The sequence below is a fragment of the Lissotriton helveticus genome, chromosome 8 (genome assembly GCF_964261635.1).
Source record: "Lissotriton helveticus chromosome 8, aLisHel1.1, whole genome shotgun sequence".
NCBI lineage: Eukaryota > Metazoa > Chordata > Amphibia > Caudata > Salamandridae > Lissotriton > Lissotriton helveticus.
The window spans coordinates 1,246,685,977-1,246,701,082 of NC_136069.1; the positions used below are offsets into that span (position 1 = coordinate 1,246,685,977).

Here is a 15,106-nt window from a genome sequence, read left to right on the forward strand (position 1 = left end):
GACCATCTGGATCTTGAAGTCCTAAATCAAAAGTTCATTCTATTTAGCAGTAGGAATGACATATGCTTTCAATAGTAGGTACATCCTTTCCAGAGATTGCATAGGTACCAGTTTTAACTGTAATCCTTGTGGCTTGTATCCACACTGGGAGCCTTGGCAGTGAACCCATAGCTTCCCAGATGGTTTCCCCCAATTATTCTGAGCCTCAATGCTCTTGCAAGTTCACCAGTGGCCCTAGAGATGCGAAAAGATAGAGTGCAATCCCTCCTCTTCGATCTCTGGAGTAGATTTTATGGTTCCAAAAAGGTGCCAAGTTAGATTTTGAATACTCTTGTTATGATGTGTCACGATTGATATGCATCTGATGGCATTGAGGAGTTTTCAAAGAAAACCGACATCTGTGAGCACGGATGGTACCATTATACCGCTCATTACCATCAGTTCATCATGCAATACAAAACACCAGCAGAATTCGATGGCACCAACTACAGTTGTGTAGTAGAAATTGCTGTGAAAGTTCAAGATCAAGTCTGGTGCTTAGGGAATCCAAAAGGTGAGGCATCTGTGATTAAAGTATGCACCAAAAGCAACAGTTTTGAAGTTACGTCACTTGTTCATCTGGAACATTACACATGTCTGACCTGCTCGACTTGCACAAAAGCTGCCACCACTTCCAAGTTCAGTAAAGTTCCATATTTTTCCCACAAACACGTTACCAAGTGCATGTATTTCTTAAAAAGTGACCTAGTATATAGCGGAGCTTAATCTGGAACTAGCGACATCTAGAAAGGACTGGCATTCTTACCAAGTTAGGTCGACCAATCACAGGCAAAGTGAGGTTGACAATAGAGAGGTTCAAAAATGTATCTACCAAATAGTTTACATATTGAATGAAAGTTTAGAGCAATCTACACAACTGGTAGGGGGTGTAGGACCCGACTTTTGGTCTGTTTTTTTTTCTGGGTGTGCTTTGTTACCTACTACTTCCTCATGATCTCGTTTGAGTTTTAGTTTTTTTAGAAAGTTGTCTTAAGGCATAGATGGGCGCAATGTCCATTTTGTCTGTGGTTTCATTCTTTTAAACCATCCCCTTTCCTGAGCCCCGGACACAACTTCATGTATTGGTTCCATTAATATTACTGGCTTGCATCAGATTATTTGTACTATGACAAAGCCAGTGAAGGCAAACATTAAATACACTGTTTCTTCAAGAAACACATTTGTAGGCCATGTTCTTGCCTCTTCAAAGAACACTTTACAACTAATGCATGAAAAACGAATTTAGCTATTTAATGGGATTCTATAAAGATAACTGTTTGTGGTAAATGCACCAGCTGTAGAATAGTCCTTCAGGGAAAATATAGATTAGTGAATGTGCATGTATATGTTGCTGTAGTCACTCTAAGGCAGTTTAAGGAGGTGAAGTAGCTGTGGTGTTTGGATAAAGTGGGTATGGCGATTGTTCAGTACCTTTCTAGAAAGAAAAGAGAAAGCTCCAGCTGTTGACTGCCCAGTGACAAATCCGGATGCAGGCTGTGTGTTATGACAGAAGGGTTTATTAATGTTCATGCACAGACTTTAGAACCTTTATGACTTATCCCTTTTCATGAGTCTTTTCCTAGTAGTGTTAATCTTCACAGACAGGGTTGTCATTGTGGCTTTGCTTATGAACCTCAGTTCATAACTCTCATAATCTGAGCTTGGGCTTCATTGGGGTTAACTTCTACCCTCTACTTTAATCAGGTCCAACCCCCTTGACCCACCGGGGTTGGGCTTCTCTTCCCAGATTCTCACTCCCTGTATTTCTTTAAGTAATGGTAGTCTCAAGCTCTTTCCACCTAGAAAGAAAAAGAACCTCTGGTAAGGAAGGGTGTTGCTTCGTAGCTAGTCTCCTGCTCTGTTGATTAAAACCTGGCTTGTAAGGCTCGAACCCAACTTCCTTCGGTAGTTTTAGTCCCCTTCCATTCTTATTGGGGCAGGAACTTTCCAGCAAGTCTTGTCTCTCCTTACACCTCCACTCCTCATCGTCTTCTCACGCGGCTATACCTCTACAAAAATTATGGGCCTGCCTCCTCCTTCTCACCAACAGTCAGGGTTCGGATTTTTTTCCTGCTATAGGGTTACTTTCGCCCCCCGAAACCTACTCCTCCTTCCTTCGCAGGTAAGTCATTTTGCTCTTCCCATTCTGAAACACATTTTCTGGAGAAAAATGAATTTAGCTATTTAGTTTTGGCATGCTACAACAGATTGTTCACTTTTGTTGATGGTGGCCTCCAATCTTCCCACTTCGGTGCCGCTCACAACCAAAGAGGTCCTGTCTCGGACACGTCTTCCTCCTGAATGTGTTTTTGGGGGTATCCTATTTTCACCTTCTCACATCAGCACAGTTCCGGGGGTACCCTATAGTCACCTTCTCACAATAGCGCAATTCCATTTAGGAATTTGGCTTACGAAAATAGTTGACATTATGTAGTAATGCTGACACTTGCAGGCAAAGAAAAAGTAGCTAAAGTTCATATTTAGTCGGTTGGTAATCATTTTGTTCATGCCACTGGATGTAAAACTGGATAATCTTTCAAAAGTAAAGAATCTGCAGAGGGAATGGTACTCATTAGGTAAAAGTTACATAGTTGTGGTAATGTTGTGATGTATTGTATGTGGAAACTTTTTTTGATGAACAGTAAGAAGTCTTCTGAGATTACTTTGAGTCTTTTGCTTTATATTGGAGGTGTGTTTTTTTCTTGTGGCCATCACAAAATGAGAGAAAGGAGAAGTCAAAAAAGGAGTAAGAAGGCCCAGCCATACTTTTTTTAATGAAAGAATTGCTAATTTGCTTGGTGCCGGAATAGACTTTTTTCAAATAGTGCCTCTAGTCTGTTTCTCTCATTGATGCTGTTACTGCATTCAGGGACGACTGGAAACCAAATTCACCCTTGACCAAAATGTTTAAAACTAGCCCCATATTTCATTGTAAGAGTGAATGTATGTGTCAACCCTGTCTATGTGGGTTTTATGGGTTTGTTCGCAAGGGTGCTCGCTCTGTACACGTGTCAAAATGGTGCACATGAACATACAGCTTTCGGAAATAAACTAAGCACAATCAAGGCTAGATCATGGCAGCCCATTCAGCTCTGCAAATAGTCTCCTACTGTTCCCTCCACCTCACTCCCGCAGTCCGTTTTGGAGTACATCGATTGCTAGAGATCAAATCTTTGCAATATGTAATCTGGCTCCAAAAGTATGCATCGCCCCTGTTGTAGTTTTCCTCTCTACTCAAGCTGAGTTAAAACAAGCTCAAACCAATCCACCTATCCTGTTTATAAATTTACCAACTGTTGAAGTGGTCTTTTTTAATCGCATGATTAAAAAAAGAAATCTGTTAACCCACTTCAAATTTTCTTTTAAATATAAAAGGGCTTTGAAGGTGTCTATGAAATATAGGCAACAAAATCACTGTTTAAGTATGTGATTGCTTTAATACCCATATCTCCATTGTAGGTGTCCCCTCAGATGCTGACTCCTCTACTGCCAGTAATAAAATCAGTGGCGGGAACAATTCCAAACCCAATCGCCCTTCTCTTGCCAAGATTCTTCTGTCCCTGGATGGGAACCTTTTGAAACAGCAGGCATTGTCTCACATATTAACAGCTTTGCAGATAATGTATGCCAGGTAAGATGCTTCGACTATCTTCTCAGTTTTTTTTCCTTCACTTTGCCCATTTCACATGCCAAAATATTAACTGTTCATTATTTGTGTAGTTGACTGCATTTTGAGGAGGTATACAATCTGGTTAATTACATCTTTGAAATGAAATATGACAAGCCTACAGCAACATTATTAAAGTACTTTCTTCTCACTGCTTTCTTCTCAGCAAAATAATTGTTACATATTTTCAATTAAGAGCATTTTCTATGTAAATACTGACTACTCACTATAAACAATATGATCAAGTATGGCATGCTTTATTTTTTCAGTACAATTTCCCTTCAAAAATACCACATGAGACCCAGAGCCGGGGCAACGTCATATCCGATGCCAGAGGGTACTTTTGTTCCCTTGTTCATCTCAGGTGTTCCCTTTTGCCCTGAAGATGGCGATGAGGACTGGATGGGGGTCGCTGGACTCTTTGGCAGACAAGCTGGAAGAGCCGGACTGGAGATTGGAATTGGGTGACACTAATGTTCTGGACACTTCACCAGACATTGGCATGCTTTCTCTCCCTACCTTGGCTACGGAGGAGGAAGCGTCCTAATCTGTGGTGGTGCGTAAGGCAGCAAAAGCCTTGGGCCTGGAGCCCCCTATATGGCAGTCAAGGCTAATCTCCTGATGGAGGTGCTCAGCCTGCAGCAACTTCCTCAGAACATCTCTTGCCCTTTAACAAAGCCCTTACTGACGTCCTTCTCTGCACTTGGTCCAAGCCCAACACAGTGGCTCCTGTGGAACGGACGATTGCCCACCGCCGCCTCCAAGCGATCCCATTTTCCTCACCCAATACCCTTCCCCAAGGGCTTGGTGGTCCAAGCTTCTTCTTCTTCCAGAGGCGCATTTCCTTCTGCTCCTCCAGAAAGAGAATCCAAGAAGCTGGATCATCCTGGGAAGCTCATGTTCTCTTCCTCCAGCTTGGCATTGCAGTCTGTGAATACTGCATGCCTCCTGGGTCGATACTCCCATACAATATGGGATACGATTGCGCAAGTGCTGCCTCAGTGTCCATAGGAGGACCGGGCCATTCTCTCACAGGCCGTGGCAGATAGGAGAGACGCAGCAAAATTCATGATTTGCTGTGGACTGGATATCATCGACTCGCTGCCCGTCGGTAGCCCTTCAGCGCCGTGCCCGGTTGAGAACGCCTCGCTTTTCAGGGTATGTCCAAGCAACTCTGCTGGACATGCACTTCGATGGCCATCAACTTTTTGGTGACCAGGCCGACTTGGCGCTGGAACACTTAAAGGATTCTCAAGCTGCGGCTAGGTCCCTTGGCATTGCGACATCCTCCTGTCCACTACAGTCTGCCTTTCACCCCTTTCATGGCTACAGAAGGAGCACCCCACCATCTATAGTCCAGTCTAGCCACCGGTCCTCGCAAGCTGCCCAGCCTATGCAGGGCCACGATAGTGGGACCCAGCAACCTCACGGGTCAGGGAGCCAGTGGACGGGCAGCAGCCTCCAAAACCCTCCTAGTCTGACCTTTCAGGCCCATCAGCAGGCAGTGGGTGGCAGGATTTGCCATCCCCCACTGGCAAACCATCACGTCAGACAGGTGGGTTTTGCAGGTAGTCTGAAGGGGCTACGCCTTCCCCTTTAAGACTGTTTCCCCCCCTTTCCACCGTCTTTCGATCGCATGTTGGAGGATCATTTGGCGCTTTGCACCAAGAAGTTTCAGCTCTCTTGACTAGGGGAGCTATCGGGAAGTGTCCCTGTGCCAGAAGTAGGTTGTGGTTGCTATTCCCGCTACTTTCTGGTGCCCAAGAAGGACACGGGCTTGCATCCTATCCTAGACCTCAGGACTCTCAATCCCTTCCTTCGCAAGGAGAAGTTCAAAATGCTCACTTTGGCTCAGATTGTGTCTGCTCTCGATCCTAGAGACTGGCTGGATCATCAGGGCATGACACTGGTGGTTCAACACCTAGCAGGTGCTCTGAACACCAGAGTGTATGAATTCAGCTGTCGGTGCTAGGTGGATCACGAATGGCATCTTCACTAAGAGGTGGTGCAAGGTTTCTTTCAGCAGTAGGGAGATCCTTTGTTAGATCTGTTTGCCACTGAAGAGAACGCGCAATGTCTGCAGTTCTGCACGTTGGAGTTTCCAAGGCAGCAATCGCTCGGTGACGCTTTACATCACGAGGGGAACTGCGATCTTCTGTACGGCTTTCCGCCTGTGCCACTTCTGCCCCGAGTGCTGAAGAAGATCAAGCGCGGCCAGGCCCATGTAATTTTTTGGGCCCGGACTGGGCACGAAGTCTGGTACCCCGAACTCCTGAACATGGCCATCAATCCTCCGATCAGACTGCCCTTTCGGGAGGATCTTCTGTTGCAGCAGCAGGGGACGGTCCTCCACCTGAACCTGTCCAGCCTCCACCACCTTGCCTGGAGACTGAGCGGCAATAGTTGACAGCTTTTGACCTTCCACCAGAAGTCTTAATGCCATCTCGGCAGCCATGGGTTCCTCCACTACTGTCGTGTATTTCTATAGGTTCTGAATCGATCCCCCTATTCCTGACCATATTCTGGTTAACCTACCTAGCTAGTTAACTAACAGTCAGCCCATGAGGCAAGAAATCCCCCATGATGCAGATACCGTTATCTGACGCAGTCACACTACGGCACAGGAACGTGTTATCTGATTAGGTCATAACGCTTGAGATCTAATTAGACAAGCGACATTCCTCCAGCCCCTGATAAGGCATACGACGTTCTCATAACAAATCAAACCTATGACAACCTGGATAATCCGTGCGGCCATTGTTTTGATTTCACAGAGAACTTTAGTAAAGAATGTGCTAACGAGCAAGTCGTATGACATCTTTATTGACGTACCTATGTCCATCCTTACGTCAATCCCGGCACCTTTAAGGTATAAATATTGCCGACCTTGCCCTATGCAAACACACGCGTGGTGACAAGACGGAGCAGCCATACTTGCCGAAGCAGAGAGCAGAAGCAGACCCCGCAGGCAACAGCCCCGCCTTCCTGACGCTCTGCTATCTCAAGCCGAGAGACCCAGCACCGGCGCTTCCGGGCAGCCCTCGCAGGCAGCCTGGAATATCGAGAGCAGAGAAAGAGATACCATTCCTCATTCATCCTAAATTCCAGGTACAGAACTGAATAACCCCTCCTAGAGAATTCTTTAGTTATTCACTTGGCAAAAACAAACTTAACTTAAACTGTAACTTTCTATTCCCGCCCACGCATTAGACTTAGGTCAGGTACACGGGGTAGGCGTATTTAGAAACACCAGTTGAGTACGTTTAGTCAAATGTATATGTGTATGTAAATATATTTTAATCATTTTAAACATCATATGGCTCAGAAACCATATCAATGTTTTTACAGTATTATTTTATACTATTGCTTTTAATGTATGCACTTTACTTAACTATAAGTATTGCAATAATATCGATCCATTTCTCTTGTACGAGAAAAGAGACTGATCAATAAATAACATCTTTTATTGAACACGCCCGTCTCTTCCTTTTCTCTACATTCTGATGAGACTAAGAATGCACGTACTGACTGAGTAAAATAATTGCCTTGTGCTCACACGACTCTTGAGATTGACTCTTGATTAGGGGAGAGCAAAGTTGTCATGTTCTATGGTTGTCAGAAACTAAATCCCTTCTTGTCTAATCAGGGGAGTTAATCCTTCCTTGAACATTCGAGAAAGTTTCTAGCGAACTCTGAGCTTAGCTGGCAAACCCAAAAATTAAGTCTAGTATCGACAGTAGTAGACCTAGTTAACGTCTGGTCTAGGCCTTTACTGCTGTAGGTACTATTCCAATGCGCAGAGCCTATTGGGAAAATAGGAGCTACACTACATGGCGCCCAACGCGTTTGGAAAGGGCGATAAAACTAACGTAAGACATTTAGAGTAACTCAGTCGTGCTTTCTCACTCAGACCCCTTTTCCCAAATACTCCAAAGACGTCTGGAGTGGGTGAAAGGTTATTGTATCCTCCAAAACCTCGCAGGAGGGAACTCCTATGTATGGTTCTTGGTCTAGTCAACGTTGAAGGATAAAACAGTTCCAGAATATTGTGCATCTAATCTCTGTTTCCATAAAGAAACCTGATCTGCAAATAAACATAATACCATCCTGTCAGCAAAATGGACAGCGATGAAGAACGAGAGGTTACTAGATTAGCTACTGAAATAGCAGATGCTGATGCTACCATGCAAGCAGCAGACGCGGATATAATACTCATTCCGGTCGCCAAAAGGAGATCTATAACCTTAAAACTTATAGAAAATGGACTGACACCTAGAGGTGGCACAGTCATATTCGTAATCGAGGCACACGAATATCGGCAGACAGAGGTATACTATACATGGATACATTTTCCAGCAGCTAATACTATAACAAAGTACTTCCACTATTACAAAGTAGAGGAACCTCCTAATGAGTACACTCCTTTCGAGGAGGTGGAAGTACCACTCAAATTCCAAGAGCATTTGCTCTTATTTGATGGCGCCCTAAAACATAATAATCACATTACAAGGCTCGGTCCTTTAGGAAGACCAGGAGCAACGTGGCCGGTCTTAGCCGGATACACACCATATCCAGACATCGAAAGAATGCCTGCAGCAGAGCTGTTAATACAGCTAAAACAACTACTAAAAATTCACAGACAATTAGTTCAGTATGTAATGCGGACTTCAACAATTCAGCCAGCGATTAAACTTCCACAGCTGACCCCTCACCAGGGGAACACAAATAAAATTACACCACAGAACATCCAATCCTGCCTAGGTAAAGTTCCAGCTAAACGGGAACAGATACCATTCTGGTTGGCACAGAAAATTACCCAAATAGAGGCGGTGTTTCCTGACACCACCCCGCTGGAAAAACACAGGATTCTGACTATATGTCTCCCAATGGGAATCGCACCACACATTGAGGACTGTGACACTTGGGGTACAGTCTTTGCTTCCATCTACACAAAAACGCACGGTGTTCCATCCATTTCGGTAATACCAGATGTGCTAAAACAAATTCAAGATGAATACGGTCCAGAACCTGCTTTAACTCTTGGTATGAAATTACTAAAAGACTTCAAGCAGGTCTCGGCTATATTACTAGCCAACATAAAGGGTGAAGCAGCAAACGTGGCGATCCGCCAGAGGTTAAAAGAGACAGATATAGCAGACCAACCAGCTGAAATTGCCAGAATCATAGAAAACTCCTATGAAGAACTAGGCAGAGATAGTCTAGGTGGAATACCAGTAAAACCGCAACTGACTACAAGTCCAGAAAAAATGTTTTTTAATAATAATAATAATTCACCAAAAAAGAACTGGGATGGAAACAAACAATCCAATCCAAAAGAAAAGAAATTCCAGTCCAGAGGAAGGTCTCCTAGGCAAAGAGAGAAATCTCCAAACCCGAGACAAAGGTCGCCTCAGAGTGAACCCTCTGGGAATAGATATAACCATAGAAATAGGGATAATATTAAAAAACCTAATAGATATCAAGACATTGATACACGTCCCTCTCAATCTTTTCAGACTTCCTCTCAGAAATCGGAAAGAAGAGGACGATCAGAAGAGCACGCCAAGTCCAAAGACAAGGAACCTGCTCAACTGAAAAAGAAATCACAATTTCCAAAAAAGAAGGTAGCCAGTATCAAGGTAGTTAACAATGCCGAGAATACTGAGGACACAACTGAAAAACGGAGAATGGGCTCAGACAATGCTAGACAGCGCAGCAGAGGTGAGCATAGCTCGCAAAGTCCTTATGAATCATCTGGAGACAGTGGACACGAATGAATACCTTCAAGTGGAAACTGCAGATACCAGAGTTAGCAAGCCCCACAAAATATACGAGATAACATTACGTATAGAGGGAGATAAGACTAGGAAAATAAGGGGACTATTTTGGGATAACCTCTCAAAGGGTTATGACATACTTCTAGCTGAAAAAGACTGGCCACCAGAGTATGTCAGGGAGTGCCCTCATGGCGAAGAAGTAATTATGCCTGCCTTCTCGAATCAAATCCCGATTCATAAAAAATACACACTTGCTAGAAAGTGGGCAGTGGCCTTAGCACCTGCTTTATATAAAAATCATGTAGGATGGGATGAGGATTCTCCTCCTCACAAAATCCAGTTAAAATCACAACCAACTGCACAAAGGCAGTACCCAATTAAGCAAGAAGCTAAAAAACAAGTAAATGAAATACTAGATCAGCTAGAATACCAGGGGGTGATTGAAACTTGCACCTCACAAATGAACAACCCTTTGTTTCCGGTCTCCAAACCAGACAATTCATATCGTCTAGTTTTGGATTACCGACACCTTAACACATGTTGCAAAACTTTTGCAGTGCAAAACTCACACAGTGCTGCACTAATGAATAACATAGTGCGCAAAAAATACAAAACAACCTTGGACATCTCCAACGGATTCTTTTGTCAAAACATAGCACCAGAGAGCAGATATTTAACAGCTTTCTCAGTAAATGGCACTCAAAAACAATTCTGTCGGTTAGCCCAGGGGTACAAGAATAGCCCGGGGGTATTCTCAGCGAGAGTAACAGAATTACTACAACAATATGATGATGAAGCATTATCTTATGTCGATGACATTTACTTAACAGATGATGACTTGGAGACTCACTTGAAAAGAGTGAACACCATAATACTTGGTTTCGCTGCAGAGGGTTACAAATTCAACTTCAAAAAATCCAGAATTGCCCATCTGAAAATCCAGTACGGAGGATATGAATTATCAAGTATTGCCTGGTTGACAGTCTTTTAAGAACTAGAAGAATTAAAAAATCTAAAATATGAAAAGACGTATCCTCTGCCAATCGACATTCTGCCTCTACGACATTACGCCTGTGTAATCTATACAGACGGACATGCTCAACCCTCCGTTTGGGGAGAACATGCATACAACCCCACATGTGAGATCACAAAAGAAGTGTGGCGCGGAGGTAAACTAAGACCTCTATTAACAAAATCACACTCAGTAGAAACAAATTCAGAAATGCAAACTGAAATAATAGCTTTGAAAATGGCGCTAGATAATGCGGATCGCGAATTCCCGACACTTATAGTGTCAGATTCATATTTCTGCGTCAAAGCATATAACAAGGATTTGCAGACATGGATTCAGAACGGTTACAAAGATGACACAGATGCACCAATAAAGCAGAGACTTCTCTGGGAACAAGTAGCTCTTTTAAAGAAAGAACTACCAAAGACTCACGTGACTCACTCACTGAGTCATCAACGTGATGGCGTTCACGTTGTGGGGAATTCATTGGCTGAAACAGCCGCAGCGGCAGTCACTAAATCGGCTCCCGTAGATCGAAAAAAGCGTACATTAAAATACATTGACGGTGAAACATTGCTGGCGGTGAAAACGTCATCAAAAGGCGACTGCTCAGCGTTACCGATCAACTATCCACTCAATTATACATACATAATCGATGCAAACTCCGTCCCTTTTGCTCGAATCCCTGGAGTGGGGGATAGAGTGATTCCAAACATGGACAGGAGACACTTGTTAATCGCAGACGCACACATGGGCGAGGGTCATAGACACCTTAAATTAAAAGATTCTCTGGAAGAATTACAATCACGGTACTGGTGGCCAGGCATGAGCCTGCACTACACCATGTTTGTAAAAAACTGCCCAAACTGCAACAGAGATCGCAGAGGGGAGAGAAGCAGTTTAATACCTCGTCGAATCACGGCAGATAACATCACCACTAAAAAGAATGGCTTGCGATTAACATATACAGGCTAGTTCCCACTTATAATGTAGATCCACAGCACTCGGCTGACGTCCGGACTGTTATACAAGATTTGCGAGTCTAAATGGCATATACGCTAAGAGCATGCTACGTTCGACCATTTTTTTCTTTTTCTCAGGCAATCCAGCCTGGGGGGGGAAAGAATGGCCAAATGAGCACAGCCCAGCGGGAATCTTCTCACTTCCTTCCTGAGGGTATGGGATGGTGTAAAGAAAAAACCAAGACAGAAAGCAATCTATAATAGAAAGGATATTAGGTTCGGGAGCTGGGTGGGTCAAACATCTAATAAGTGTCCAACGTAGTCTAAATAACTTGCCAAGAAATTCTCTGAAGGGATTCAGTCCGTACGAATTATTATTCGGAACTAGGATGTTGATCTCTGACCTTGATAGTCAGACTTCAGTGGTAATAGAAAAAAGCTTTGATGTCAAAGACCGTTTGGCTATTTTGCAGGACTTAAACAAAACAAGAAAAGACCTGAGCAACATACAGTTGAAACAACAGCCAACGACCACTGAAGAATCACCACCTGTCCCAGCAAGACCTGTCTGGATTCCAAAAGTCGGGGATCTAGTCAGGGAAAAGATAGCGGTAAAGAAGGAATTTGGGCCTTCCTACAGAAAAGCAGTTCCTGTCTTGTCTGTCAACGGGACAAGATCAGTTGTACTACCGCCACTTGCTGGAAAAAAGGAGAACCGAGTTGTATCAATCGACCTGGTAAAACCACAACATGTGGCCAATAACAAACAGTAGGCCAAGTGGACTCCCAATAAGTAGCAGAACACCAAGGTTTGCTACCAGTACAGAGGTCCTAACAAAGAGGCTCATCACTTTCGAAACGCCTACAGAAGAACAACAAGGACTATGCAACAATGCAATAGAACTTAGACCTCTGAAAACCCAAATAAAGACATTTAGCAGAGACACACCAATCTATACTGAAGTACCAAGTGAAAATGCAAAAAACAAAAATCCTGAACCAATTGGAACAATTGACAGAACTGCATCCGGTTACTTCATCAACTTCGATGATTCCTCTGAAGGCTTCAGCGAACAAAAGACACAGCCATCATCAAAATCCTTTAAAGACAAAGCGAAGGAACTTTTGAAACAACTAAAAGAAACATATCTGATTTCTCCATGGATTGAATTTTGGGTGGGTTTTGGTGCATTTATCCTCATACTTTGGCTCATCATGGTATTTACTTTGGGATGCTTCATTGAGGGAAAATATGCTAAAATGGACACAGCAAGTCAGAACATCAACTTGGTCCTCAAACCACACACATCTTCACACGTCGAGAAACGAGAACTTTCTTCAGAACTTTCTTCAGCCAACTTCACAGCAATTCCAATACCTGGTGGGGTAGCCTGGGACAACACTGACTATGAAATTTATGGTCCGGTCGAGATCCTGAAATATCCACACCAAATTAAGATCTCTTTGAGTGACTTTGCGAAACCAAACTCATTTGCTGATGATTGGGACTTTGAAAGTATAAACAATATGATGTCTGACTTAGTAATGTCTGCTAAATTTACAAAACATGATTATTTGCAAGGTTCTACAAATTATGATAGTATGTATTGCTATAACCACTATGGTAACCATTTCTTGCATAAATCTGCACAACCTAGAAATGTTTTAAATTTTAATCAATGGGAACATTGTGCTACACCTCCAAAAGGGAGCTCTAGAACCGTTTATGACAAATATTCATACTTTCAAGGTTTTAACACTAGTAATGCTGAAACATTTTATTACAAATTGTCAAACAAGACAGGGACCAAAACCATGATAACCAACACAAAATTGATTTATTCTGATTCATTCTTTGAAAAAATGAATACTTTTGGATTCGATTATTGGGACAAAAATGTTGATTTGAAAAGTGTTTGGGGCACAAAAGAATGGCAAGTACAGGGTTTAGAAGCTTTGTTTAGAGCCTGCATGATCCCAGAACAAATGATATTTTTAAATGACACTGTTCAACAAACCACCTGTCTTGGCTTAGCCAAAATCAAAGATTTAAATAACCCGTCTATTCCAAAGCCAACAATGTTTAGCAATAACTCTGATACAGATGAAGGAATAGACATAAACCATATACTTAACCAAAACAGAACAAATCCTGATTGGAAACAATGGTTGATCTGGCCCACAGATACAAATAACTGTCAAGATAGATTCCTGAATAAAACACAGGGTTTCAAAATGACCAGGCCAGACCCTAGATATCCCCAAAGACATCATCCAGGGATAATAACAACCTACAGTGTGGGCAAATTATGCCTTCAATGGCTACAAACTTCCACACTGCCTGAAATTAAGCAACACCTAACTTTACTTACTGATGGTGCTGACTTGCGTGATTTCATAATGGGACCACGCAAACAGCGTCAAAAGCGTTTTATAGCAGCCTCTGTATATGCAGCATACAATGAGGCCTGGAAGGTTACTCAAATTGAGACAGCAGAAAGAATACGGGAAATTGACCGTATCAATTTGGAAAAATCACTTTCTGTAGTGGACAATGGGTTAATGACTCTGTCCTCCAGAATATTTTCATTGGACAGCATTGTGTCTTCAGCAATCGATATATTATCGCAAGACTTACTGTTATTACAACATGGTCAGTCACAATTGCGCTCTATTGTACAGCTTGGCTGGACGTTACAAAATCTGCGTTCAGGCTATGTGCCTTGGCGTTTAATCAACACAACGTCACTATTCCAAATCTTTAACCTTACTGATAGACAAATCGGTATGGCGCAGAAGGGTGCTGATTATACAATCTTGAGCATTGAAAAACTAGAAAGATTACCGTTGACAATGTCAGAACGACCTGTCAGTGAATGGATAATCCACGGAATCATAAATATTCCAATCTCAACCTTCAGGTTTCAATACTGCCAAAAATATATACAGGCTGGCATGTACGAAAAATTGGGAAAGGGGTACCTTAAAACAACTTGGATCCTGCCCTATTCACATGCATGTGTCAGTAACAAAGGACAGAAAGTGTTTCTTAGTGGCAACAATTGTGCTATGTCACTAAGCGGCACACTTCTGTGTAACGGTATTAGTTTGCACGGAGCCTGTGAAGGGAATTCATACAACCTTTCATGTCACCAGCAAGGCGCACCTGCAACTGAAATAGAACCATTCCTTCAAAGACTCTATAATGGGAGTTACATTCTTATTGTAGACCGCAGATGCTGTAGTCTTATGCCCGGGACTCCTTATCTCGTCACTACGACGGCGAAGGTCAAGTGCTGTGGACGTTCTTTGTTCCCCAGCTCCTTTCCAGACAGGGAGGCGAGGGCATGGCCCAGTTTGAAAATTACTTCTATTCGAATAGACACTTTAAGCAGAATGAAAACAGTGCTTCTTCAGACGCCTACAAGGCTCACGTCATCTAAAGAAACGTATGATCTACAAGTCGCAAGGACGACTGCAGAGATACATACATTATTATCAACCAATTCCCCCGTACATTTCGCGGAAATCCTGAGCGAAATCTTAAATATTTCTGATACCACTGGGGTCTCAAAGGTATTTAAGACAGTATTTTCGATGGCATTAACACCATTCAAAGCCATACTGGGTATTTTTCCAGATTTCGTCC

The 15,106-nt window shown here is 42.9% G+C and overlaps 1 protein-coding gene across 1 annotated transcript in view; it reads left to right on the forward strand.

Moving 5' to 3' along the window:
* Window positions 1–15,106, forward strand: part of HERC2 (HECT and RLD domain containing E3 ubiquitin protein ligase 2) — a 1,611,099-nt gene that overhangs the window by 1,043,124 nt on the left and 552,869 nt on the right. Inside the window, 1 exon segment of the mRNA XM_078658234.1 lies at window positions 3,499–3,670. Coding sequence (XP_078514360.1) covers window positions 3,499–3,670 — 172 coding nt within the window.